Source organism: Melitaea cinxia, chromosome 5, assembly GCF_905220565.1.
Source record: "Melitaea cinxia chromosome 5, ilMelCinx1.1, whole genome shotgun sequence".
Lineage (NCBI taxonomy): Eukaryota > Metazoa > Arthropoda > Insecta > Lepidoptera > Nymphalidae > Melitaea > Melitaea cinxia.
The window spans coordinates 9130522-9157786 of NC_059398.1; the positions used below are offsets into that span (position 1 = coordinate 9130522).

Consider the following 27265-nt stretch of genomic DNA (forward strand, 5'->3'; position numbering starts at 1 on the left):
CTGGTGTCTGTACGATCTCAATTCTATTGTATTGTGTTTTATTCTGTAATGAAATTTTCTCTGAGTGTTGTTTTTTTTAAATAAGTCACGCTGTTTTAATAATATTATTGCTTCGATATATGTTTAAATATTTCAGTCTTATTATAAGATCGTATATTCAAATAAATTTAAGCAAAGCAAACAATCGTTCCACGCATTTACTAGACCGGTAAGCTTTTAAAAGCTCTTAAATGTGTGTAAAAATGTATTCATACTTTGTGTCAAATGTTTTATAAGAATAAATAACACCAACTCTTTATATTTACACATAATTTATTTTATAGTATGCCCAGTAGCGATAAATCGATTTTTTTTTTCGATACAGGGTGGTGAACAAGAAAATCAAATAATGTATAACCATAATAATGCAAATGCAAATTACGGAACATACTATCAAGGCCAACAATATGGCAATGGACACTCACCTCAAGGTTATGCGCCAAACGCAGTTCCACAGGGCTACACTCCACAAAACTTTCCCGGGAGTCAGCCTCCGCCTACATATACTGGAGCCCCACCTCAGGGATATCCTCCTAATGCGCAACCACCACCTCAAGGCTATCAAGCAAATATGGGACATAATCCTCAATCGTATCAAGTAAGTACAATTAGGGTATTTTAAATAATTATTATTTCAATTATATGGCAAATATTTTGATATTTATTTCTTTGGATAAGAATGGTAGATACTTGTGTGAGTGATCCATCACAAAGAGTATAATCAGTTTTGAGTTTCTCAAACTAAATTTCTAAGCAATATACCTATTGGGACATAAAACATACATTTGGGTGTTATAACATTTTATTGTAACTACAGTTTTAGTTTTAATCATTTTTTTTTTTTATTGCATTACTAAAATGCTCTGTTTAGTTTCAATTATTATTTTTTTAAATATAAATATCAGCTTTTTAAAATGTTTGTATTTATTTAATAATTTTGTGGTTTTAATTATAAAAATCTATTCAGAGTCTGTACGTAGTGTTTATGATAGCTTTAATAAATATATTTTTTCTTTCTTAATAATAGGGCGTTCAAGGACAAGCTCCACAGGGATACCAAGTAAATCCAGCGAATTCCACTCAACCATGTCCACCAAACATGACACAGTCACCGAGAAGCTACCAGCCTGCTCAGTCTCCAAATTACGCAACCAACTCTGGGATTTCACCACCAGGATACAGACAAGTGCAGTCTCAATCACCACCCTTGCAATCAGTCCATGCTGCCATGCAGTATCATCACTCACAACAGGTATGCTAAATTTCAAAACATTTTCAATGGATTAACTTTTCTTCCATTAAAACTCTCTTTAATTTTTATTATTTTTTAATGTTTATATATAATTTTTTAATGTATTTTATACAAGTGAGGTCTTTGTCCAGCAGTGGACTGTGATAGGCTGAAATGATGATGATGATAATACAAGTGAATATGAAGTTACAGACAAAATTAATAAAGGTAATTAAATTTAAGATTAGTTAATCAAGATGATAGGATTAAATATTATTGCAGGCCAATATAACTATTTTTTAATAAAATAATTAATCAAAATGCAATGACAAACAGATGCAACAAGCGCACCAAGTTCAACAATATCAGCAACAACAATCTAATCAACACCAACAACAGCCACAAATGCAACATCAGCAGCAAGTACCGCAATCTCTCCAACACCAGCAAGTTCAGCAACCTCTCCAACACCAAGCTCAACAACCTCTACAACACCAACAAGCTCAGCAACCTCTCCAACACCAAGCTCAGCAACCTCTCCAGCATCAACAAGCTCAGCAACCTCTCCAACACCAGCAGCAACACCAACAACAACCTCAGCAGCAGCAGAGCCAGCAGCAGCAACAGTTGCAGCAGAATCAACAACAAAGTCAGAACCCTGGATTAAAAAGTGAACAGACTCCTAATAACAATGCAAATTCAAATTCTGGAATGCCACATCACTCTCCAGAGGTATTCATTAGTAAAAGACAAAGCTAATTAAAAGAAATATTTAGGAAATCAAAACAGGATATAAAAATAGTCCATAGTTGCATATTAAACTGATGTAAAAGACACAAAAAATATGTTTTGTGCCATATACACGCTTTATAATTTATAAATTCTAAGCAAGTTATAAACAATTATCACCATTTAACGGTGCATTTTATATTAAATTTTAACAAACTTTGCTCGTAATACCATTTAGATGTTTGCCATGGTCTGGGTGTTTGTGCAATCCCACCGTGCCTCAGAGAGCACCTTGAGCCGTTGTTCCAGGTTGTTGTCATGTACACCTGATAGCAATTGTTACTCACATCATCTGCCAACCCGTATTGGAGCAGCGTGGTGGATTAAGCTCTGATCCTTTTCCTACACGGGGAAAGAGGCCTATGCCCATCAGTGGGCAGGCTGAAGTGTTTGCCTCATAAATATGACCTATTCAAGACTGTATATTTTATAGAACATTTTTAGATTATCACAGAATAGAACAAGATTATTAATTTGAAATCATGAAAAAAAACTTTTTACATTATTTATTAGTAAGAGTTGTTCTTAACGTGTTATATCTAACACATCAGTGTGTCACTATGAAAATTACTGCAGTTATAAATGTAATAACTTGTGCTCCATAATATTTTATTTTATTCTTGTCTTTGTTTGTATTTCAATAAATTAAATGAAATTGCATATTATGAGATGGAAGTATTTTATGATAAACTAGCGGCCCGCTCCGGCTTCGCACGGTTATAAAATATATGTCATTCACTGAAAAAATGATTAAAATCGATCCAGTAGTTTTGATTTATTCATTACTGCCCGTGGCCCGCACGCGTCAACTTTAGAGTAAAACAATTCTTCTTTTCCTAAACCATGAAGATTTCTTGTTATCTAATAATCTATGTTGGAATATCTAAATTCATACACTACATTTTTACTTATTTACTTTTTATACTATACTTATAGGCAAGCTCCCGCCGCCTCGGCCGACCGGAACCGCCGCAAACGCTACGTCCCGCAATTTTTAAATCTGTAATATCTTCGAAAATGTTCATTTAAATTATGTGCTGTAAAGAGCCTTATAGATCTATATTAAATCAACAATGTATTTAAGGTATTTAGTTAGATAAGGATTAAGCCGACTTAACCTTATATAGGTGTATGGCTTTATAAATAAAGAATTTAAAAAAAAAATTAGATAAGGATTAATGCTGTATTGGTTAAAATTGCTTTGAAAATTAGCCATTATTTGTCGTAAAAAGTAAATGACACAAAAATGTTATTTTGGGATATCCATAAGAGATAGACATATACCATAGCGGAGTTTTCTGTAGACATTTTCAATGTGTACAATACTTAGTACATTATTTTGATAAATCTCTTAGGGTTCAGCCTGCGTTTGCAATGCAAGCGGAAAAAATGTAATTATTTACGACATCACATTAGAAAACTCAAAAATAACAGTATTTTTTACACTATTTAATGGATGTTATTATACATATAAAACCTTTCTCTTTGATCACTCTATCTATTTAAAAAAAACCGCATCAAATTCCTTTGCCTAGTTTTAAAGATTTAAGCATACATAGGGACACAGGAATATAGGGACAGAGAAAACGACTTTGTTTTATACTATGTAGTGAAATAGCTGTTCATAGAATTAATGTGAATAGTGTTAAAATAAAAAAGTTTTATTTTTCAGCAAAATGAAAATGGGACGACACCGTCATGTATACGCCAGGGCTGTACCAATCCTGCTATTTCTAACAGCGAGTGGGAAGATGAATATTGCTCTAATGAATGTGTTGTTAGTCATTGCAGGTAATGAATATGAATTGTTGATTAGCCAAACACTTTTTTTAAAGAAAAATTAGTAACATTCCTGTTTTTATTTCAGAGATGTTTTCAGCTCATGGGTTGCATCGAACACCAACAATCAAATGCAAAATTTTTCTGCCGTGAAGTGAAATCGTATAAATATATAACATATCAAGATGTACAGTAAGCTACAAAATTTTAAAATGATAAGAAAGTTATTAGTATAATAATTTGCCTTGTAATGGATATTTATTGACTCATTATTATAATAAAATAAAATAATAATGGTCTCAGATCATGGTTGAAAATATAATTTCTACTGCAACAGAAATTTGCATTTTTAATTTCAACAGTTAGAGTGCCTTGACAAATTAATAATTATTTCTGTTACTACGAAGATGAATCATTTCCCATACTAATGATGAAACTACAAATGTATGAGTAAAATGCTCTAAGAATTTTTCTTACCATTATTTGTGATGAAATCAATCAATTAAAATTTTGTAATGAAGATAAGGTATACCTTATGTATTTTAATCTCACTATCAGAATGTATCATTGAGACTTCTCATATACATTGTATACACATATTTATGTCTAAAACAAGAATGGGATATACTTAATTATACTTCCATCAAAAAGATAACATTAAGTTATTAATGTATAGTATTAATAGGATTTATTTAGTAAAATGAGTATTGGTAAAGTAATAAAACAATAATTATGTATATTCATTGGTTAATATTTAACTATTTTTCGCCTTAAATACTTTTGGAGAGATTTGTTAAAAAAAATTTAGTAATTAAGCTGAAAAACGTAATAACGCTATGAAATTTAATGATATGAATAATGTGAAACAATTTTTTTTAATTTATTATTAAAAATATATTATTAAGTTTTGATTTAAAAAGATTAGGACATGATGAGAACGGTAATAAATGATAGATTATGTAGGTAAGAAAAATAAATTGTCATAATACCTACTTTGACATGTTAATTACTCATAAAATGTATTCACAATAGCAATACAAAATTATTCCTTAGAAGTTGTGCTTAGCATAGGATATAGCTGGACCAAAATTTTCTTTATATTCAGAACAACTGATACTAGTTAAAAATATGTATTGTTTCATTGTATATTCAGTAAGTTACAAGTGTAAATAAATCCTTGCAATAATAGAAATAGAGGTAGATAAGAGAAGAGAATATGTCATATTTCAATTTTATGTAATTTATAGTTAATCTCAATAATACTTAAGATTTCCTTACAACAAAATATCCTTATAAATTGTAAAATAACTATGTATAATATGTAACTAGAACAATTATTTCATTAAATTTCTTAAGCAATATTTTTTTTCTTTATTTAAACTAGTCTCGTAGTTTTAATTCCGTTTAATAAGACATTTTTTGATTGCTGTTCCAGAAGCAACAAGTAATTTAGCAGTGTAACCAATTTAACTGGTACCGTTTTCCTAAGTTATGACAAGGAGTAAGAGTTTTTAAAATTAAAATTGGGACAATTACAGACACGTAGAGAGTGTTTCATTACAGTTCACGTAGTAGTTAAGTAGCGTATGTTATTTGGGTAAAGTAAGATTTTAATGGTCTAAAAAATTCCTGCAATCTGTCGAAATCGAAATATTGTAATAAAAAAATTCACAACCCACTAAACAACTTCATAGCAGCGAGTCCGACAAGGTAGAAGGTAAGTCAAAGACAAAGAGTAAAATAACTTGCTTACGATAAATACATGACAAAAATTTTAAGCTTCATACAATTAAAATATCTTTATGTATCGCAGAAAACCAAACAACATTATTAACAAACTAAAATATGATATATACAATAAAGGTTAATATTAAAATACCTAGTGATATTTCTTCGTTTTATTGTGCCTTTTTATGCGTACGTGCGTGTGTGACTGCGACCGAGTGATTAAATTTTTTAACTAAGCTCAAAATCTAGAGCAGCATGACTAGGGAAGTACCACGGCCCAACAGAAGATTACAGCTAAATAATACTGCTTTCAAGCAGTGTTGTGTTTCTATGGTGAGTAAGACGACCGAGCTCCTGGGAGAGGGGGATTGGTGGTAGTGTCGGCAACGCATTTGCGATGTTTCTGCATGGTGTATGTAGCAGGCGTCTGCTACGGTAATCGCTATCAGCAGGCCTATTGGCTATCTTGATAGCCACCAGTGACCATCAAGGTTTAGTTGTCAACCGGACTTTGATGTCAACTAAGATTATCATAACATTGGTATTGCGTATCGTATTGAGTGGATTTGAGCTTACGGTGCCTTTCAGCACGCCACTTGAACGATACTAGTTTTTGTCGATATTATGCGGGGACGGGGGAGGGAGTCCCCGCACATCGTTGATGTGTTTCATTGCGCGCGGCAAACTGTGCTGAGTGCCTAGTGCGAGTTGCATAATTCGCCTCACAGAAACGCGCGTATACGTGAAGATTATTTTGTATGGGAATTTAAACAGTGCAATCTAGACAACATACACACGATACAGTCGATACAGAGTCAACTAGCGGCAAACGCGAGAACTAGGTTGCACTGTTTAAATTCCAAATTTCCCATACAAAAGGAGGTTAAAATTTACGCCCGTTATTGAGAGATGGATTGAACAGAACTCGCACTAGGCACTGTGGTGCCAGCTCTCCCACTCGCTCGACCACCGACCGATTCGAGTAACAAGTCAAAATTTCAAAATTTACTCTCAAATCAGGAACTCTCAAGCGCATTTAATTTTAGTGTTTTGTCTCGGTCTAGTTGAAATATGTAGGGTAGATGCAATGATGCTAGATTAGTGCATGCGAAGACACGATTTCAGAGCGCCTCTCCCGATCCTCGCGCCCTAGGCTGCAGCCTAATTAGCCTAAGGGTTAATCAGGCCCTGATTATCATTGGGTCAAGTCTAGTGCTACTTGGTATTGTGTGACAACCGAAAAACCAACTTCATCTTTTTCTAGTGTATAATAAAAATTAATAACTATGTTACAAAATGTTTTTTACATAAATAATTTGTTAAAAATTTCAAGTATGATAAACAACAACAGTCAATAAATCGATAGGTAAATATAATAAAATGGTAGGAAAGTCAAAACTGTACATTAAATATTTTTTTTTTTAAATAAAACTTACGGCGTGATCTACAATCGACACCGAAGCCAAAAATATAGTTTTTAGAACTTTTGTCTGTTTGTCTTTTTTTTTATCTCACTAGGTCGACAAACCAGCGTACGGCTCATCTGATGGTAAGCGATTACCGTAGCTTATAGACGCCTGCAACACCAGAAGTATCGCAAGCGCGTTGCCGACCCAATCCCCAATCCCCCCCAGGAGCTCTGGTCACCTTACTCACCAACAGGAACACAATACTGTTTGAAAACAGTATTATTTTGCTGTGATCTTTTGTAAGGTCGAGGTACTTCCCCAGTCGGGCTGCTCCATATTTTGAGCAGGGAATTCCTGCTCTGCCCAACCTCAGTGTCTGTATGTATGTCCGGGATAAACTCAAAAAGTACTGCATGGATTTACTTCAAATGTGGCACAAATATTATTAAGAAGTCGGGTCAACATATAGGATACATATTATCACGCTATCACCTACAGGGAACGAGCAGTGAACCTTTATTTCTTCAATGCATTCTGTAACAACGTGTAATCTAGGGGCGAGTCGCTAATTTAAAATAAAGATAAAAAATCAATTTTATGAAACATTTTTTTTTAATTGATTTAATTTTTTAAGTTTACGAATGAATCGAATATTTACGATATAAATAGAAAAGCATTTTATTATGTTCCAGAAAATCTGAGTGTGAATGTGAGTTGCGTAGTTTTGGATGCAAGTAGATCATCAAATTTTACAGGCTTTAATTTTTTTATAAACTCAATGACACCGACAAACATATTTATTAACAGATAACAAGACAAACCGATTTAAATGCCTATTTGTACTGGTAATGTGAGAAAAAAAAATTAAATTATACATTTGTTTACAGAAATTATCATTTCATTATATTATTTTTTATTATTTTTAAATTATATTATTTTTTTATTTTTATGATTGTATCAAATGCGCGTGTGAGCGAAAGAGACAGCTGAGCAGAATTTGCATGGATCTTACCTCTAAGAGCGCTGGCGATCGATGGATTTACTAGGTTGGGTTTTTTATTTTTAATACAAAAGGTATTAATAATAAAAAAATTAAATAATTTAATTTTTTTTTTTATGTTACTAAATGATGTAAGTTTACTTTAATTTAGATAGTTCCTTAAAATTTCTTAGTTTTCTAAGAAAAATATCGCTTTTAAAATTGTACTTATTTAGAAAATATTTGTAACTTTAAAATTTTATTATGAATTAACGGAGATACAAATAGAAAAAAAATCTGCATTATGTATTAACATATTGTACACACAATATAAATCGAAATTCTATACATCATATATATCTAACATAATGATGTTACTACAACAAAGGTTATCTATTATATTTCAAAAATATAAATTACATTATTGGACCCAATACTGAGATTAACGACGTCAAAATATTACAATTCCGCGGATTGATACCGATTTTTGTGAAATCGCTCTTAAGTCGAGTTTCGTGCTTCTGGTGAGTCTACAGCAAATCTATGTGTAGATAATACACCTCGTAGTTTAAACAGTGGCCTTAATTACTCTTTTAAAACTTGAATCTTTAGAGTACGTCTGTACCACACCAAGCACATCCCCAAGAAGAGCTCTAAGCTCTCTCGATTTCGCACATACAGTAGACTTGGCGGTATCACTCACTCCAAACTCTTGTATAATTAATTATAAGGAAATGAAAAAGTGCCTTGTACAGATGCGGCATAAGGTTTTCTGAAGCCGAGTGCTTAGTGGACTTAAATAGTAGGTAGATACTAGATCGGTCATGTAGTTTTTGTACGAGAAATTAGCCTGTATCATAACACATAAATATTTTATATTTTTGTGTGCGTTATATATCGAACCACAATCACAGAATGTGGATTCTTGACTGTCTATATATGTATTTTTTTTTCTATAAAGGTGACAAACAAGCATGGCTAATGATAAACGGATACCGTACCCTAACCTATATGGACATCTGTAAATCTAATTGCAAGAGCGTTGCTAACCTTAATTCCTTATCCTCCCCCGGATCTCTAAGTACCTTACTCGCCACAAGAACAAAACATACTTGAAAGCGGTATTATTTAGCTACGATATTCTGTAAATTTGAGGTACTTTCCCAATCAGGCTGCAGTACATTTTGAGACATATAGATAGAGAAAGACAATTTTTAACATGGCTTTGTAGGAGTTTGCGAAATGCACGTTTTATGGAAAGCTATGGTCTTAATTGTATTAATATTTAAGGACCTGGGTGACCGAGCTTAGCTCGGTATTTTTAATAAATCGTGTTTTTTGAAAATCATATTTAAATACGAATTACATATTGATAAAATATGAATAATATTTTTCGATTTTATTTTTTTTTAGAAAAAAAAAAAGAAAAAAAACGATAATCGATCTGGAATACGTGAGGATTCGAACCATGATCTTTTCGGCTGAGCGCGATCGGCCGATTTCCCCTGAGCTATTACAACTTTATTGACAGATGCGAAATTTACCTTCTTATTCTAACGATATTGTAGCCATTTTTTCATTGCCTAAAAACAGGGATAAAACGACATTTTCTAAAAATGAATCCTAGCTAGATTTATTTATCTCCCCCGTAATCCCCTGTATACTAAATTTCATGAAAATCGTTGGAGCCGTTTCCGAGATTCAGATTATATATATATATATACAAGAATTGCTCGTTTAATAGTATAAGATATGAACTGGCTTCTCAATAGCCAAATTTCTATATACATTTCTTTTTCTTCCGCTTTGCAAGTTGTTGCCAATGTGGTTATTTAAAAAATTATTATTGTCATCAGTATAGCTACTGAGGTTTTTTCCCCAGTATGACGTCTATTATTCCGCTTATGTAAGCTAGTGACCCGCTATCCATCCATATTTTTTAACTAACTTCAAAAAAGGAAGAGGTTACTCAATTCGACTGTATATATATTTTTTGTAGTTATGTATGTTCGGGGATAACTTCGTCGTTATTGTATTCGTCGGTTTGCTTATTTTAACATTTTCTGTACCTTTTTACCGCGGTGTTTTAGGTAAATTTGTCTCTTATTTGTTCTAGACTAAGCAGTAACAAGATTTTGACAATTGACAAGCCAGAAAGATTTTCTCTGGAAGATTCAGCTTCTGAAGTTGAGAATGACTGAGTTGTTGTCTATTACGTTAATTTGCGGAGATGAGATTTATTTTATTATTGATAGTGTTTATTTTTAGCTGCTACTTGGTCTGAATAAACCACCTCAACTCCTGCAACAGAAGTTGACCCATCATCTTATGCTGATTATGTTTAGCAAACTACTTATTATTTTTTAGTTTATTGCGGAATTCAGTTAATCATTATGAACAATTAACTAATCTTTTTTAATAACAATGGGGGCAAACTAGCAGACGAATTCATCTGATGCTTAACCGCTACCATCGCCTATGTCCTTTAGAGAAAAGGTGTATGCACTCGACGCTTGACAACCCCCAAATTATAGCGCTCAGGGAAAACCTCATTGAGGAAGGTCATCCCACAGTTTGCATATACGCGGAAAGAATGCGCGCCAAGCTCGCACATTGATTGCAAGCCATGCATCCAAGTGGTGTGGATACCATCAGAATCACAGGACTTTTTGACGTCAAGGGAGTGCAGAACACGACGAACGGTACTTTGCTCAAAGCGCACATTGCGTGTCGCGTGCTCGCTCCGTGGAATGCTCGATGGTGCTTTCCCCTCATCGTCAAGAGTTGAGTTCGACGCAAAAAGAGTGCAAAGAATTTTTGCTTTCTCTTTCGCAGAATGTGCCAGAGAGCCTTTAGGTTCGCCCAGTGATGGAAGTGAAGACTGAAAGAAATTACCTTCGACAGCTTTGGCAAGAAACCAAAAGGCACGGGGTCCATTTGGAAAGTCTTTTGCCAATTCTGCTAAAGTGTTTGAACTTTGCCCCAGTGATTTGCTTCCTGAAAGACCAGCGTTGAATCTCTTCTTCAGGTTATGCACCTATAAATTCCCCGCATCTAATATGCCTTATATGCTGAAGCGAAGGATCGCGGAAGCGTGATAACTCTCCGGCTTGTAGCTACAAGCTGTTTAAATTAGCTTAAAATCCGAAATTCAAAAAATTCATTCAATTAAGAAACTCATGGAATTATTGCTGATAAAATTCAATAGCCTTGCATCCAGTTTTCCGAAGGTAATAGCAGCTTGCTTTCTTTTCTTGACCCTTTCAGTTATCACAGCAACAGCTGAAAGTTTTTTAAAACTAAAAGTAATAAAAAAATCCCTAAGGACTTCGATGGAACAGGAACTGTTCACTATGAATACTTAGGAAGACTTGTCACTATTGTCTATTCTAGATGGAAGTAATAACTTATAATCAATAAGTATTTATTTTAATTTTATGCAAGCATTTTTGTTTCGTTAGTGAGAAATCCTTACCCTTCATTTGGGCCCCCCAACTAATTTTGATACAGGATTCCAAGGTATGCTACGCCACTGAGTGTTGTGTTCCTGTTGGTGAGTAAGGTAACCTGAGCTCCTGGGGATAGGGTCGGCAACGCGTTTGCAATACTTCTGTTGCTGCAGGCATCTATAAGCTACGGTAATCGCTTACCATCAGGTTAGCCGTATGCCTGTTTGCCAACCTACTTATATAAAAAAAATATGCGATTTACACGTAACACTTTGTATTCTGGCAACACAATTTGTAGACGTCTGGTGAATTGGTGATGATGACAAGATCGTTGAAAACGAAGATTTGATGTGTAATATGTGAATTCGATTTAAAAAAGTACTTGATAAAGTTTGTGTAAATTTAATTAACTAAAATACTTAAATTGTACTATCTTTGTTATTAATGCAATTAAATAATAGTTATAAAAAAGTACCAAAATGATGGACGGAAATGATATTACCTCTGAAACCAATCGAAGAGGGTTTATTTCTCAAGGATTCACCAGAATTTCACAAGTAATATGTACAAGTTTTCATAAAATGTCTTAGGGATACAAAAATTCTTAAAACTCTTTTACATGAACATAATTTAGCTAGAAAAAAAACTTTAAAAACTCAAATGATACCTAAATAATGTAAGGTATATTTGAGGTTTTGTCAAAATAGTATATTAATTTACCATTTATGGTGTTTAAAACAATATTACAAAACAGTTGGTTAATATTGTATTAATATTTTCAATTACAAGTAACCTCTCAGTAGCTGTCAGTAACTGACTGTTGTTAGGTTGGGAGTTCAATCTCCAGTCCTGTGTTGATAGTCTGACTTTCGAGCCAAAATTTCATCCTCCTAGGCCGTTACTTATTTAATGATTTGTCTTAAGTACTTGACGTACTTTCTTTTATATAAAAAATGGTGTTGCTAATTTAGAGGATCTAGACAGTTTTTCTTTCTAAATTAAATAAAATGTTTCCCTAAATATATTTCCAGATATATCAAGGACTCTTAGATAAATGGACACCGCATACCAAAAGCAGATGGGCCGTTTCTATATTACTTTTAGCAACATTTGTCCTCAGAATATTTTTAAAACAAGTAAGTTACTTTTAGTATTTCAACATCTGCTTAAATTGTTATTTTAAGTAGTTTTTAAGTAGGTTTTACAAATTTTAACAACTACTCTTCAATATTTTTATTACTTATATAGTATTTATCAACCTACAACTGCTCTAGTGGAGTGGTTTGTGTTATAACCTAACCTAAACCAAGGTCCCAGTTACTATCATAAATATCTGATAGTTACTCATAGTAGGGAACATATCCGCCAACACGTAGTGGAGCAACGTGGTGGATTAATCTCCAATCTTTCTCCTTCAAGGAGAAAGAGGCCCAGCCGTGAAATGTTACAAGCTGAATTGACGCAGTAATTCTAAGAATAACATATAGACCAACATTTAAATAAACAGTATTGTATACCATCTAAATCTTAAAGACATTTGAATGTTATTATTCTTCTAATCTAGTTCTTACACTACTTATCCAACGTCATATAGATACGAATGAGACAATAATTTTCTCAATAAAATATACAATAATTTAATTGAATTAGAGATTTTATATATGTCAAGAAGAGCCACGCCAACTTTGTATTAATTTCACTTTGAACTGAAAAAAAAGCAACTATTTGTATTGTGTTGTATTGTTGTGAGCTCGGTTTTCCACATTTAGACACAAAGGTGGTCCATTATGTGTGAAAAGAGGTCTGACTAGTTCAGCCAGCCCAGCTCCTTCCAGAAGCGTAGAAGCCTCCTGGGGCTTTCACAGGCTTCTCGGAGCGTCCTTATTTTCCTAAGGACAGTTGCCCGGCGTGTGGCCACTCCCTCGCATTCCAGGATCACAGGCGGCTATTTCTTCAGCAGCCAGACATCCCCTGCCAAGTGGGCTGTCCGTTGCATTCATAATGAATAGTTGATGATTGAGTGCCATGTGGCCGGTAATTATGCCACCAACTATTCTGATGTCCAGACGATTTAGACTGAGCACTGGCACGATAGATGTGGTGATACTTCCATGAGCATCATTTTGGACTGTCTACAGCCGGTTTGGTTTGCCCAAAGGGCATTGTGAGTTGCACGTGTATGTTGCTTTACCCACAAGTGCAATTGTGCAAATGGTAGCAGCATTAAGATGGTTGGGCCTGAGCAACCTTTGTATTGGATCCCTGTCTTGGAAGCTCATCGGCGGCATTGTTTCCGCGTGATTCGCTATGTCCTTTTATCCGCTGGAGGATTACCTCTTTATGTGAGGCCAAAACTCCCAAGATTTGGTGACATTCGTATATAAGACTAGAGTTGATCGAATTGCTCCCTAGTGCTTTAAGTACAGCCATGCTGTCCAAAAGAATATGGATGTTGCAATCCTTAATGCCTGTTGACAGGACGGCCGTGGCTGCGTGGGTTATCGCAACACACTCGCATTGGGAGATGGAGCTGTGTTGGCCTATCGTTAGTAATAATTTGATATTAAGGTCTTGTGAGTACACTCCAGCACTGATGCCAGACTGGAGCCATCCATATAAATGCCGACTTCACATATGCCGTACTGGTCTCTTTCAGCCTCAAATAGTTGTGTGTGGTATTTCCTTTCGAAAATATGTTGTTTGGGAATCCTATCACATGAAGCAGCAAGTAGTGGCTCATAACTCACAAGGCTGCTCCAGAGTTTATTGTGTGGACCCTCCTGTTTACACCACAAGCCTAAGTGCTTGAGACCAGCGCCAGAAGTCACCTCAGGATATAGAGCCCCACCCCGCTAGGAAGCAGGCCAAGCTGGGCGAGATGATTTTCACCGTCCCACCCGTCGTCCATCCCCAACGGGACAGAGCTCTCGCCTAATGGCCCTCTGACGGGACGTCGCAGCCGATTGACCGAAGGTGGCTAGCTTCCGGCCCGGTTATCTACTTTGCATACTATACAGAGCTAAATAATTGATGTATTTAATAAACACATCAGGATTCTAAAAAAAAAAATTATAATTTTTTTTTTTTTACTTTTTTTTTACAAAAATCTATTAAATTTAAAAATACTAAAATAAACTTGTACAAAGAGAAAATAATACCTAAAAAGAATACATGAACCACTCCCTTGATCAGCATAGTTGTATCATGCTATCCTAAAGAATCACACTACATCCACCACTTCAGCCTATCGCAGTCTATGTTCAAATTCACGCCAAAAATGGCGTGAACTCGTGTGTTTTGCCCATAGTCACCATGCTAGGCAAGCGGGTTGATGACCGCAGGGCTGGTTTTGTCGCACCGATGACGCTGCTGCCCGTCTTCGGCCTATGTATTTCAAAGCAAGCAGTTGTATGGTTATCCCGCCATCGATCGGCTTTTTAAGTTATAAGGTAATAGTGAAACTGTGTTATCCCTTAGTCGCCTCTTACGACACCCACGGGAAGAGAGGGGGTGGATATATTCTTTACTGCCGTAACCACACAGCAGACACTACATCGAATACTAGAAATATTTAAGTTAAAGATATTTAATAGGCTTGCAATTTGGATTTTACTGAGAGATTTAAACTATATATCGCTGGCCCCGGGCAATAAAGCGGTATACGCCGGTTACACCCTTTTTAATGTTATTTAATTTTTGGCTTCTCTGAGTATCAATCTATCACTCTTATTTTTTTCAGTTTTTTTTATTAATATTTCGTTACAATAAATGACAATAACCGTTTTATTGCATGGATAATTCTCTTACGACTAAGCTATGTATTATTGCATTACTCTAAGAAAAATAACACAAAAAACCGGTGAACATCTTTACAGTAATTGTTAATGATCTTGCAATTAAAATAGTATCATCTATGAATTGTATAATACATTTTTTTAATTATTTCATTAAAAAATTATACGATTTGTTTTTAAAAAATTATTTTTAAAAGCTTAAATTGGTAAAAAAAATAGCTTTCATTTGACATATTGAACGTCTGTTTTGGATCACTGTACACTGCACTATAAACAAATTAGCTTCTTTTATTTCTCCTGTAAAATTTGATTTTTGATATTACCGCTTTATTGCCCGGGGACAGCGATATTTTATTGTATCAATATTATATTTATTTTATAACAGCTGTGCCGGCGACTTCTTCCGCGTGGAATTTAATAAAAAGGTTATTGTTCAGTTCGCAGTTATAAAAAAAATCTAAAATAAAAAAATTGTATGGTGTCATTGGACACATATATTTTCTAGTACTTGGTTTTTTTTTTTAATTTTGTTGATTGGTTTTTAATTAAGTACATAAAAGTATTTAGGAAATTTAGTATTATATAAAATAACAAATACCGTAAAATAAAATAAATGAAACAAAATAGTAATAATAATAATTCAAACTATTAAGTGAAATAAAAAAACGTCTATTTATTTTTGTCGACAGTATAAAATTACATAAATAATTAAAAAAAAGTTTACTAGTAATACTTTAGTTTTACAAACGTCATATTATACAGTTGTGTGGCTGATATTACGTCACTTCCGATATATATTTTTCTTACGGTTTTAGTATCACATTGTTTTCAGTTCGGTCGCCCAGCCAAATGTCAAGCCTGACGTAAGGAACTTCGTTCCAAAAGTAGCCTATGTTACTCCATATTACATCGGTTATCTGTCAATGAAAGTCCCGTCAAAATCGGTCCTGCCGTTTCAGGGATTAGCCGGAACAAACAGACAGACAGACAAAAAATTGTAAAAAAAAAAATATTTTGGTATATGTACCGTGTATACATCCATATGCATTTCGTAAAAACGCTTATTTTAATTTTACAAACAGACACTACAATTTATTTATTTCTATAGATAACATTTGATATAATTTTTAAGTAGATATAATAAAAGTCATGTATTTTTTTATTTCAGGGCTGGTATATAGTTACATATGCCTTAGGTATCTACCATTTAAATCTTTTTATTGCATTCCTAACACCAAAAATTGATCCTGCTATGGATTTTGATGGTAAGTGTTAATAAGTGATAAGTAGAAAATAAACTTCAATAAAAACAAAAATATAATGTTATTTTTATCATCAATTATTAAACACCCACACTTAACATTAAATGTAGAACCATATCTATAATGTGATAAAGCTCTTATCCTGCCGTCAGAGCTCAGTCTAACAGTAATCAAAAGCGAATTTTAATTAGACTAATAATAATAAGTTAATTAAATCATAATTAATAATCTTCATAAAATAATAATTTTAATAGATCAATTTTCTTCTACACTAATACAAAATATTTTATTTAATACAAGCTGGCCAGGGAACTCTGTTCCTCCGTTTTATTGTTTTTTTTTTGTTTCGTGAATGTTTTTTGTATTTTCTTAAAAAAATAGAATTATACAGTTTGGTGTAGTTGTTCTGAAGTTATGCGCTTACATACATTTTAGTGATTCATTTTTATTTATTACGTATATATATACGACGCGTTGACGCAGCAGTCACAGCATTGGCTGTTGCGCTTGCGGTCGCGGTTTCAATCTCCGCATACGACAAACATTTGTATTGGCGATGTAGATATTTGTCGTGATCTGGGTGTTTGTGTATTGAATGTGTTTCCGGACCCCCGACACAGGAGAAAATCCTACTGGGGCCTGTTGAGTGTCAGGTGTCTATTTATTTATATGTATAGATTTCCTAATGTAAAAAAATGTCATTTTTTAATTAATAAAGAGGCAAAATTGGTTTTGTAATGTCAACTAACATTACTTATAAAAATAAAACTAAAGTAAAAACTAATGCCTGTGGTCACCAACCCGCCTGCCCAGCGTAGTGAATTTGGGCAAAACATATGTCTAGCAGTAGACTGCCATAGGCTGAAGTGATAATGATGATGAAAAAAAAAAAATAAACAATTTACCTTTATTTCTTATAGGACTTAAATGTTACCTTTTGTTGACTTATTCAACTACCTTTGTTAACACTATTTTTAATTATTTTGGTTTGTTAGTGATTGTTAAAACATTATATACAGGAGATGATGAAAATGGACCTGCGCTACCAACAAGATCTACAGAAGAATTCCGACCATTTATTAGAAGGCTTCCCGAATTTAAATTTTGGCTTTCTGTTACGAAAAGCACTATAATAGGATTTTGTTGCACGTTTATAGATGCATTCAATATACCAGTATTTTGGCCAATATTAGTCATGTATTTTATAACACTATTTTGCATAACAATGAAGAGACAAATTAAGGTAAGCAGATAACCTACTATTCATGATTTAAAAAAAAATGATTTTCATTTTAACTAAATTTTTTTATTTGTTGTAAATCTATACAGATTTACATGTATGATATATTTGTATTAATTCAAAAATAACTGAATTATTTATTGAACTTATTTCTGGACCGATACATAGCAGTGAAAATCTCAATTTATAGACAGTGAATGAATGAGAATATATTTTAAGAGGAAAGGGTACCTAAGAGACTTTTGAAAAATAGTTATTTGAATAAAATGTTTCTGTCTCGCTGTATTGCCGCCACCGCGCTCCGCGCCATCTCCGCTCTGTTTTGTCTATGTGTGACTGTCGTGGTGTTAGTGTGCGTACGCCAGCTATTCAGCTATTGTTGACAGTATTTTTCAGTATTCGCATCTTTCGTGTATTTTATTAAATTTGTTCTGCATCGTACTCCTGTGACTCGGCTTACTCTTATTGGATTTCGTAAACTACTTATTATTACGACTTATTATTTTTACTTGGATACTCTTTGTGACGATACATTTTTTTTTCTCCGTGCTTATTTGCAATCAGTCCTAAGACTATGAGCAAATCTGTTCTGTGATGTTGTCACGCGAAGCTGCTTCCCACTGGAAGAATATACTCATCTGCTGCTCAGAGCTACTATCGGTCTTCTAGCTCTAGGGTATGATGACGTTTTAATCGTCTCACATAGTGGTCTTTGGTGAGTTAGCGAGCAAGTTCGTTAGGGTGATGGATTAACCGTTCTTTATATTTAGCTGCCAATCTCCAAACTTCCTCATTGATTTTTCTCATTTTCAGGTGTTCATGAACTTTATTGTTGGTTATGTACCATGGTACTTTTGCAATTGTCTGTTGGCGCTGAATATGTTTATGTTTGAATCCCTTGCGCTGCCCCATAGTTGCAGACCATATGTCCAAATGGGCTTTAGGATGACTTTGTAAATAAGTAATTTGTTGTCCAATGAGAGTTTCGAGTTCCTTCTTTCCTTCCTTTCGTTTGATATTGTATTTTAGTAGGAGTACCCGTTTTTTACATTCGATGTGGTGCCTCCAGGTTAGTCTACGATCACTGTGTAAGCCAAGGTATCTTAGATGGTCACTGTGGGATAGAGTACACTGGCCCAACATTACATGTGGGCAGCCTCCTTTTTTAAGGGTGAATGTCACCTGTACTGACTTTGCAGCACCAGCCTTTTTTTCCATTTTTGGAGCCATTCGTTCACTTTGTTGAGGGTCTTCTGCAAATTCTCTGATGCCAGTCTTGGATCCTTGTTACTTGCTAATATAACAGTGTCATCTGCAAATGTGGCTATGGTTATCCCCGGCGTTAGCGGTAGGTCTGCAGTGTACAACGTGTAGAGCGTCGATCTCCAAGAACCCAGATGTGGCGTCACCCTCCCTTACATAAAATATACAATCTTCGAGGTAAGATTGAAATATTGGGAAGTATGAGTGGGAAATATTCTGCTTGATCTTGCATAGTATGCCTTTGTGCCAGACCTTGTCAAACGCCTGTTGGATATCCAAAAACGCTGCCGAGCAATATTTCCTTTGTTCTAAGGACTTCTTTATGGTGTCACATACTCTGTGGGCTCTACTGTGCCATGGTGTTCTCTAAAGCCAAATTGGTGATCCGGTATCACATTGCGCTTCAAGAGGCTTGGCATGATTCTACGGAGTATTGTCGTCTCTAGTACCTTGGATAGTGTAGGCAACAGACTGATTGGCCGATAAGATGTTTTTTAGGTCATTAATTTGCCAGCCTTGTAGATCATAATGATTTCCGAGACTTTCCACGGATTCCGAAAGTACCCTATGCGCAGCACATGTTGGGTAATTATGGAAATACTTAGGTACTTAGAATCTTAGATGGTGAGGTGTGTGTAAGAATGGGTGTTGAGATACATAGTATAGTGTATACATACCTAGTATAAAACGTTTGTCTTAGTAGATATATAACTTCTAATGTCTCATGTTTGTCGCGGTTATTAATAATTAGGTATAGGTTATATTCATTAACACATAATTGCGACGGTATAACAATGGTTAAAAATAAACGGTTAACAAAAAACTTGCCTGCGTGAAGAACAACTAATAGAAAGTCAACTGAAAAGTCTGGAACAAGATAAAAATTCAATAATTACACAAAGCTAGCTAAATAAATCACAACAATATCAAACATTATGTACTGGACACTTTAAAATATCATGCAGGCGGTTTTTTTTTTGTTTCATTATTATTTTATTTGTGTTTTTAAGGACGCTATCACATTTTTCCACAAATATCAGTGTTTTTCACGTACCATTTTAATTAATTAGGGGTCACCCTGAGAGGATATCTTGGTTTCAAATGAAAGATAATATATTCATCTCTGAGTGAGACCATAAAAATTCTTTAGCCCCATACAAACTTTTCACACAAATACAGTTTAACCAGCACAGAAATCGCAAAAAAATTAAAAAAAGACGGGTCTGAATTGGAACCATTATAGCTAAATACACTGCACTAAGAAAAATAAATACACTAAGAAATTGTTGCTTATTTAGTCCTCTATGCGTAGCGTTAGATATTTTATATAAAAATAAATAATATTTGCATTTATGAGAAAAATAAGAAACGCTCTCAAATTTCTTCATACATTTTTTACAAGTGAACCATCGTCGTTCGTCATTCCGCGCCGAAACGCGCTCATGGAAGCACGGCTGTATCGCTTCAGCGCAAGTAATAATTACGTAAAAAATGAGTTCCTTGTGTGTACTGTGCTTGGACGAAATTGATACTTCACAATCGATTGTTTTTGCTATGCATCTGGTTTATATATAATAATCAATAATAATAAGTAATCTTCGGAATTTGTCTTCTTTTCAACCGACTTCAAAAAAAGGAGGAGGTTACTCAATTCGACCGTATATATATATATATATATATATTTTTAATGTATGTTTGGAGATAACTTTTTCGTTTATGAACCGATTTTGATAATTCTTTTTTTGTTAGAAAAGAGATATCCCTAGTTTGGTACTATGATAAGGAAACTAGGATCTGATGATGGGATCCCAGAGAAATCTAGGGAAACTTTCAAAAATCGTAAGGGTAAATAGTAAATTTAGTCATGTTTTCATTAAGTACTATAAAGCACTACTATTTAATAAAAGTCTGGAGTCGATCTGATGATGGAGAAGAAAGATAGTCAACATAACAAGATAACAATCTCCGCGCAGGACAGACATTTGTATTGGCCATATAAGATGTTTTTTTTTTTTTTTTTAACAAGTCATACATCCACGGGCTTATGAACCCATGTCCTTTTTTACTCTAATACATGCAAATTTTTATTTTTATTTTTTCTCTATTTCAAGGTAGGCGTTAGTCAATAACATCGCTGTTCAAGTCACTATGTTTGTTTTTAATGTCTCCAAAAGAGACGTGAGTCCACCGACCGGTTCTTAATCTAATCTATGGTACAATTTTTTTTTTTTTTTTTTTTTTTGTTATTATTATTATTTCCTTATAATACTATACTTATATCTAGCTAAACATTATTTACATGCGTGATAATAGTTTTCTTAAATATATATATATTTTTAATATTATCTATATTACTACCAACGAGGAGTACTCCCAAGCCAAGCAACCTATTCCAATTTTATTTTGACATCTCGAGAATACTCTCAACGACGGCGGTGTCTCTATTATGAATCGCCATCTTGAGACTATGCTCGAGGATGTCTTTTTCCGTAGCCTCCGCCGCCCTCCCGACGAAACGACAGATCGCGTCATCCCTGTAGTCGGTGTAGTAGACACAGGCCTTGGTGTGTCTAGTCACCGCGACTATCGCGTGCGAAACGCTGTCATGTATTCGCAGCCTCCCACTCCTCGTCTGGATGACGATGACACTCTCACTCGTCTGGCCCTGCGCCTCGTGGATAGTCAAGACACGCGACCCCTCCCCTTTCCCGTATCCCCGGTCCACCAGCAACTTCTTCTCTTCCTGCGTGAAGACCAGGTATAGGGTCCAGTTCTGTCTTGCAGAGATTTGCGCGCCCGTGAAGCTTTCCACGCGCAGGGAACGGATTATTGGGCTTGAGCTATAAATATATTTGTAGACCTCGCTGATGGCGAAGGCGACATCCTTGGGGTTTCGGTGCGTACAAGACAGCTCCCACGATATGCCTGTTATCAGGGTTGGTCTGCTGTACCGCATCTTGAACAGGTTTTCCCTGTCGATGTACGGCAGCTGGTTAATATCTCCGATGAGGACCACCTTCTTGGCCCCTGATAGTCGGGCTGCCATCACTATGGCCCCGAAGTGGTTCATGAGGGCTTCATCTACCGTAAGACGGCTGATTTTTGCGCCCCCTCGAAAACCATTGACCAGTACGGAGGCCATAGTGCGCACCTTAGATTTGGCTTTAACGCCATAGCGGTGTGCCAGCTTCTCCTTAAGTTCTTTGGCAGCCTCGACTGTGGTCGTAATGACGACTTCCTCGTCCTCATCGAATTCCCCGACTATGCGAGTTGTCTTGCCACATCCTGGAACCCCATTTATCCATTCCAGTGAAGGTAGCCCCCAGACCACGGAAGAATCATCGGCGTCACGGTCCCCCGTGATGGTTTGAGCCATCCGGAGTATCCGATCATCCAGCATTACTCTCGTGCATCTGGCCACTACCACCACCGGGTCCCCTGGTCCATATAAGATGTTTGTCATGATCTGGGTGTTTGTGCTTGTGTATTGTGTATGTTTCCGGCCCCCCGACACAAGAGAAAAAGCATCCTTGTTAGGTCTACTCATCACTAAAAATTTTAAAATAAAATAATTTTTAACAAAAAAAAAAAAAACCGACCTCTAACAGGAAACTAAAAAGTGAAAAATAAACTTACTTAGTACAAAGTAATTCGTATTTTGATTTAGTTAATCAGAAGAAAATGATTAAAGAAATGATTAAATAAATATTTTATAATATTGAAGTCGGTGCCAAGTAAATACTACACCGTACCGACCGTGTATACATCCGTATGCATTTAGTAAAAAGCAGTATTTTAATATAACAAAAGGACACTCCAATTTTATTTATTTGTATAGATTGTTTACGTATATGTTATGTTTATATTATTATAATGTTAAAACTATAACAATATAACTTAAAATTTTATGTGATTTTGAATTATAAAAATAAGCGTATTATTATCTATTATATTTTATTGTATAGTACGACGAACGAGTAGTAGATACCCTGACGCCTTAAGACATCGTCATAAACAGAGTAGAGGTTCCGTGAATAGTAGGTACTTAGTAACAGTTACCAAGTTCGACTTTAAACTTACAACTAAATTTACTAATCAATACCAGTAAAATTAAAAATTAATACTTTCAAGTACCAAAATTAGTTACGTCGGTACAAAATCGAGCAGATAGCGGTATCAATGTGTGCGTGCGCGTAATGTTATTGTGTTGCGATTTAAATACCTAAACTTGAGCGAGTGAAATATGTGATAGCGTCCTTAATTAGGCAAATTACGTAATCGATTCAATTTTTTAAAAGAGTTTACATCATGTGGTTGATTAACATAAAATAACAATAAACTTTATTGTACACCCAAACAAATAATACATTTCAGCTTTTTAATAATTGTGTTTGCTTGCAAACGAAAAAAAAACCGATTTCAATTACATAGACAAGTCATCGCACTAATCGTCACTACGATTAGTATTCATGCTCTTTGGGAATACCGATTTGTGCGTTAAAATCGCCCATAGGGATGACATATTTCGTAGAAGTACAGTTATGCGCTTTGTCTAGGTCTTCGTAAAATTTATCAATTTCTTCTTGTGGTGAACTTCGGTAGGTGCATAGACTTGTAATATGGCAAACGGAATATTTTCTAGTTCGATTTCTAATACACAGACTTTCCGATAAATCTATGAACGACTTGATGTTTTCTTTAAATTTTTTCTTGACTAAGAAAAACACCCCATACAGACCTTTAGATTTGCCGATGTAGAACATAATGTAGTCCTCATTCTTTATAATACTTTCTCCAAGGCGTCGAATTCCGCTCAGTCCTAGTATATCATGTTTAATGTTTTGTAGCGCTGTTTTTAGTTCGATAAGTTTGAATTGTGTAGATAGCGATCTGGTATTAAGGGTGCATATATTAAAAATGTTTTTCTTGACTTTGTTTTGCTTTGGAGGGTTTTGGCCGATCTCTCCCGCGGTTTCAAGTTAGTAATTATCTCGTGACTGGTCAATTTTTCAGTCATTGTCATACATTTTCGACTTACAAACGTATGCGGGCGCGTTTTTATATTTGCGAAATAAGATTTAAGTAAAAATAAAAACGCAAAATTGTTTTTCCTTTTCAATATGTTTTCATTTACCTTTTTCTTCTTCAGGGTTAATGGCTTTTAATAGAGCCAAATAAGGACAGATGATTTCGCCAATGTCCAAAAGTTCCAAATAAATTTTTCAGACCTTGCAATTTACTTATACTATCGTAAAAATATTTTGTCTTTATCCTAAAAACTAACTTCTACCCGCGACTTCGTCCTCGTGAGCTCTGCTCCTATTGATTTTAGCGTGATGATATAGAACCTATAACCTTACTCGATAAATGGGCTATCTAATACTGAAAGAATTTTTCAAATCGGACTAATATTCCCGGCTGACTGCGATACCTTAAACTTCAGTGGTGTTGTACCCTTTTTGAACACAAGTTTCATCACCAGTAACATTTCGATACAACACGCCATCCTTGTATTCGTTACAGAGGAACAACAACTTTAGTCATGCCAAGATGAATTTTGAAAATTGTTGTACAACCATTTCTTTTGAAATAAGGTGTGGCCTTGCTTAAACAAATTATGCCACTCGTAAACCATTGTTTTTCCTGGGCACATCTCATTCAGTATGATCTGAACAGACTTTCCTTGCTTGATAAGGTATTTTATTACAGGTCGCTATTCGTTTTTCTCCATATTTTGCACTTTGTTCCCTAATGAGTTGCTTGGTCAACGATTAATGATGCGATTACAACAAAACTTGACATATACTAAGTATGAGTCACTTGACATGTTAAAATTATAATGAGTCCGGCTAGGCGGGCTCGTTATAATTTCTAATATTATCATTTCGCAAACTAAAAAATGCATCCTTGTACAACATTCGTAAAATATTGTTGTCAGCTGATCTGCTGTGTGGTTAAGGCAGTAAAGAATATAGCCACCACCTTTCTTCCCGTGGGTGTCATAAAAGGCGTCTAAGGGATAACACAGTTCCACTACCACCTTGGAACTTAAAAAGCCGACCGACAGCGGAATAACTATCCAACTGCTGGCTTTGAAATACACAGGCCGAAGACGGGCAGCAGCGTCATCGGTGTGACAAAACCAGCCTTGCGGTCACCAACCCACCTGCCCAGCGTGGTGACTATAGGCAACACACATGAGTTAACGCCATTTTTGGCGCGAACTTGTTGAGGCTTATGTCCAGCAGTGGACTGCGATAGGCTGACGTGATGATGGGTGATGATCTGATCTGATTTGATATATACGTGTTGAGATATCATAGTAATGATACACATACAAATTCGACAGTACTACGTGATTATTAAATATAAGAACGTTCACAATTACGCTTACATACACCCTCCTTATTTGGGCTTTTCGCGTAAAGAGTATCCAGGCAGCCGCACAGGCTATGTTCTTAGTTTCTCGGGATTCATACTGATGAGCAAATGTAGATTCAACTCAGAAATAACTGCGGTGTCCTTTAATATTTGTAGAGAATACAATTGAATATTCCGGTTAACTGTACGATATTCTACTGCATATCAACTATGTTACTTTTTAAAATTAAAGTTATCAATTAACTAATTAGTAAACTTTTTTCAGCATATGATTAAATATCGATACCTACCGTTCACTCACAGCAAGCCTAAATACAGAACTGTGGATTCATCGGTGACCGTAAACTGACGACGTCTGCTAGCAATTTAACACTTTACAATATCGAAAACAGTGTGTAAAGTAAAATATATTGAAAAACTGTTGTACGCAAATGTTTTAAGAAATACAGTTTTTATTTTAATGTTTTTCATTTTTAATTTATTTTATTGTTAAAATTAAGATTTTTGTTGATTAATTACCGATTAAATTGTATTATATTTTATGGAGAATTTATGAACTTATTGTATGTTTAAATGGATAAGCAAGAGCAAAAGTAGAAATTACTTATTTGTACTTTCTAGTGAATATAAGTAGATATAGTTATTTGTAATTAAGTATTGAATAGAAATTAATAAATATTAGTTTATTGACTACTTCTTAAACACTACAGATCAATGATTGGTGCAAGAAATAATAAAGTAAAAGTATACTTTTTCTCACTCTTATCTGAAGTATAATAAAATAAAATCATAATCAAAATTTGTATTAATTTAAAATGTTATTAACATAATTAAAAAAACCAAAGAAGTAAATAAAGATATGTTGTAAGTCGGTCTTCATTCAAATACGATCTAAAAAAACAATAGAAAATAAATTTCAGCAATATTTTTCTTTATCTAATGGAATTGTTATTATTTTGAAATGTAGTTTTATAGCAAATAAATACTAACTACTCTTTTAGAGTAAAATGTATTATTTCTCTTTTTAATTAAATATTCTTTTTTAATCTTATTATCTGGCTACCATATACCATATCATATATCGACATAGTAATGATATAATATCGGATATTTTGTATTGTATTTTTTTTTTTGGCAGAACCTATGTAACTGTACTTTTTAAATATTATAATATAGCTCTAATAAACACAGCCTACTTTTTACCAATATCCATTTACCATAACATTGCACCAAGGATTGGTAACTTACAAATGCATTAAAATCCCTTGTCATGTTAGTATACAAATTAAAACAAATCGCCTTATCTAAATAGACTAAAAAGGTTTTTTTTTACTTTTGTACTTTAGTAACTATGTGGAGACGAAATAGGCCAGAACGTGGAAAATTGTTATCTACGATCATAGACTCTAAAACACCATTTTTAAAGTCATTATGCTTACAATGTATCTCAAGCCCGGTGGTAAAGGAAAACATTGTGTGAAAAGCAAGTCCCCCGTCATTCGTCTGTTGGCGACTACTTTAATACTACTTCTTCTTGACACTACTACTTCTTTGTTTTCACCAATAGATAGTATTTCATGAGGATGGTGTATGCTAATGTTTTCTGTTTAATGATTAAAAGATGACGAAAATTATTGAAAAGATCGGAATAGTTTGAGGCGTCTGATAACTTTCATTGAAAACGCTACCTTGATAAATACTTTAAGGATACAGGAGCTTACCCATTTATTTAGTCTGGTAAAAAACACGTGCACTGCGATATTTGAATTTGTGCTTAGACGGATACATTTACCTTTTTTTTTAAATACTTTTATTATTCGATTTATTCTTATCAACGTATATACGTTTGCTACCTGCATTTCATGCATATTATTTATTCTTTGCGTCAAGTAATTGAAATGAATTTCTTAGGAGTTATCGTC

The 27265-nt window shown here is 34.4% G+C and overlaps 2 protein-coding genes across 2 annotated transcripts in view; both read left to right on the forward strand.

Moving 5' to 3' along the window:
• Positions 1–5199, forward strand: part of LOC123653808 (TOX high mobility group box family member 3-like) — a 54018-nt gene extending 48819 nt beyond the window's left edge. The window contains exons 11-15 of the mRNA XM_045589789.1: positions 365–637; positions 1067–1291; positions 1607–2002; positions 3732–3850; positions 3927–5199. Coding sequence (XP_045445745.1) covers positions 365–637; positions 1067–1291; positions 1607–2002; positions 3732–3850; positions 3927–3996 — 1083 coding nt within the window. The 3' untranslated portion in view covers positions 3997–5199. The remainder of the gene's footprint in view (positions 1–364; positions 638–1066; positions 1292–1606; positions 2003–3731; positions 3851–3926) is intronic.
• Positions 5200–11678: 6479 nt separating this feature from the next.
• On the forward strand, positions 11679–26355 carry LOC123653530 (protein RER1). The gene is made up of 5 exons (XM_045589519.1): positions 11679–11960; positions 12435–12539; positions 16366–16462; positions 17479–17702; positions 25609–26355. The coding sequence occupies exons 1-5, from the start codon at positions 11883–11885 to the stop codon at positions 25690–25692; spliced, it is 588 nt and encodes a 195-aa protein (XP_045445475.1). The 5' UTR covers positions 11679–11882; the 3' UTR covers positions 25693–26355.
• Positions 26356–27265: the final 910 nt, after the last annotated feature.

Coding starts and splice junctions, on each gene's coding strand:
- LOC123653530 (XM_045589519.1), top strand. CDS start 11,883: ATGATGGACGGAAATGATATTACCTCTGAAACCAATCGAAGAGGGTTT. Junction 12,540..16,365: donor TCAGAATATTTTTAAAACAA/GTAAGTTACTTT, acceptor TTTTTATTTCAG/GGCTGGTATATAGTTACATA. Junction 16,463..17,478: donor TCCTGCTATGGATTTTGATG/GTAAGTGTTAAT, acceptor CATTATATACAG/GAGATGATGAAAATGGACCT.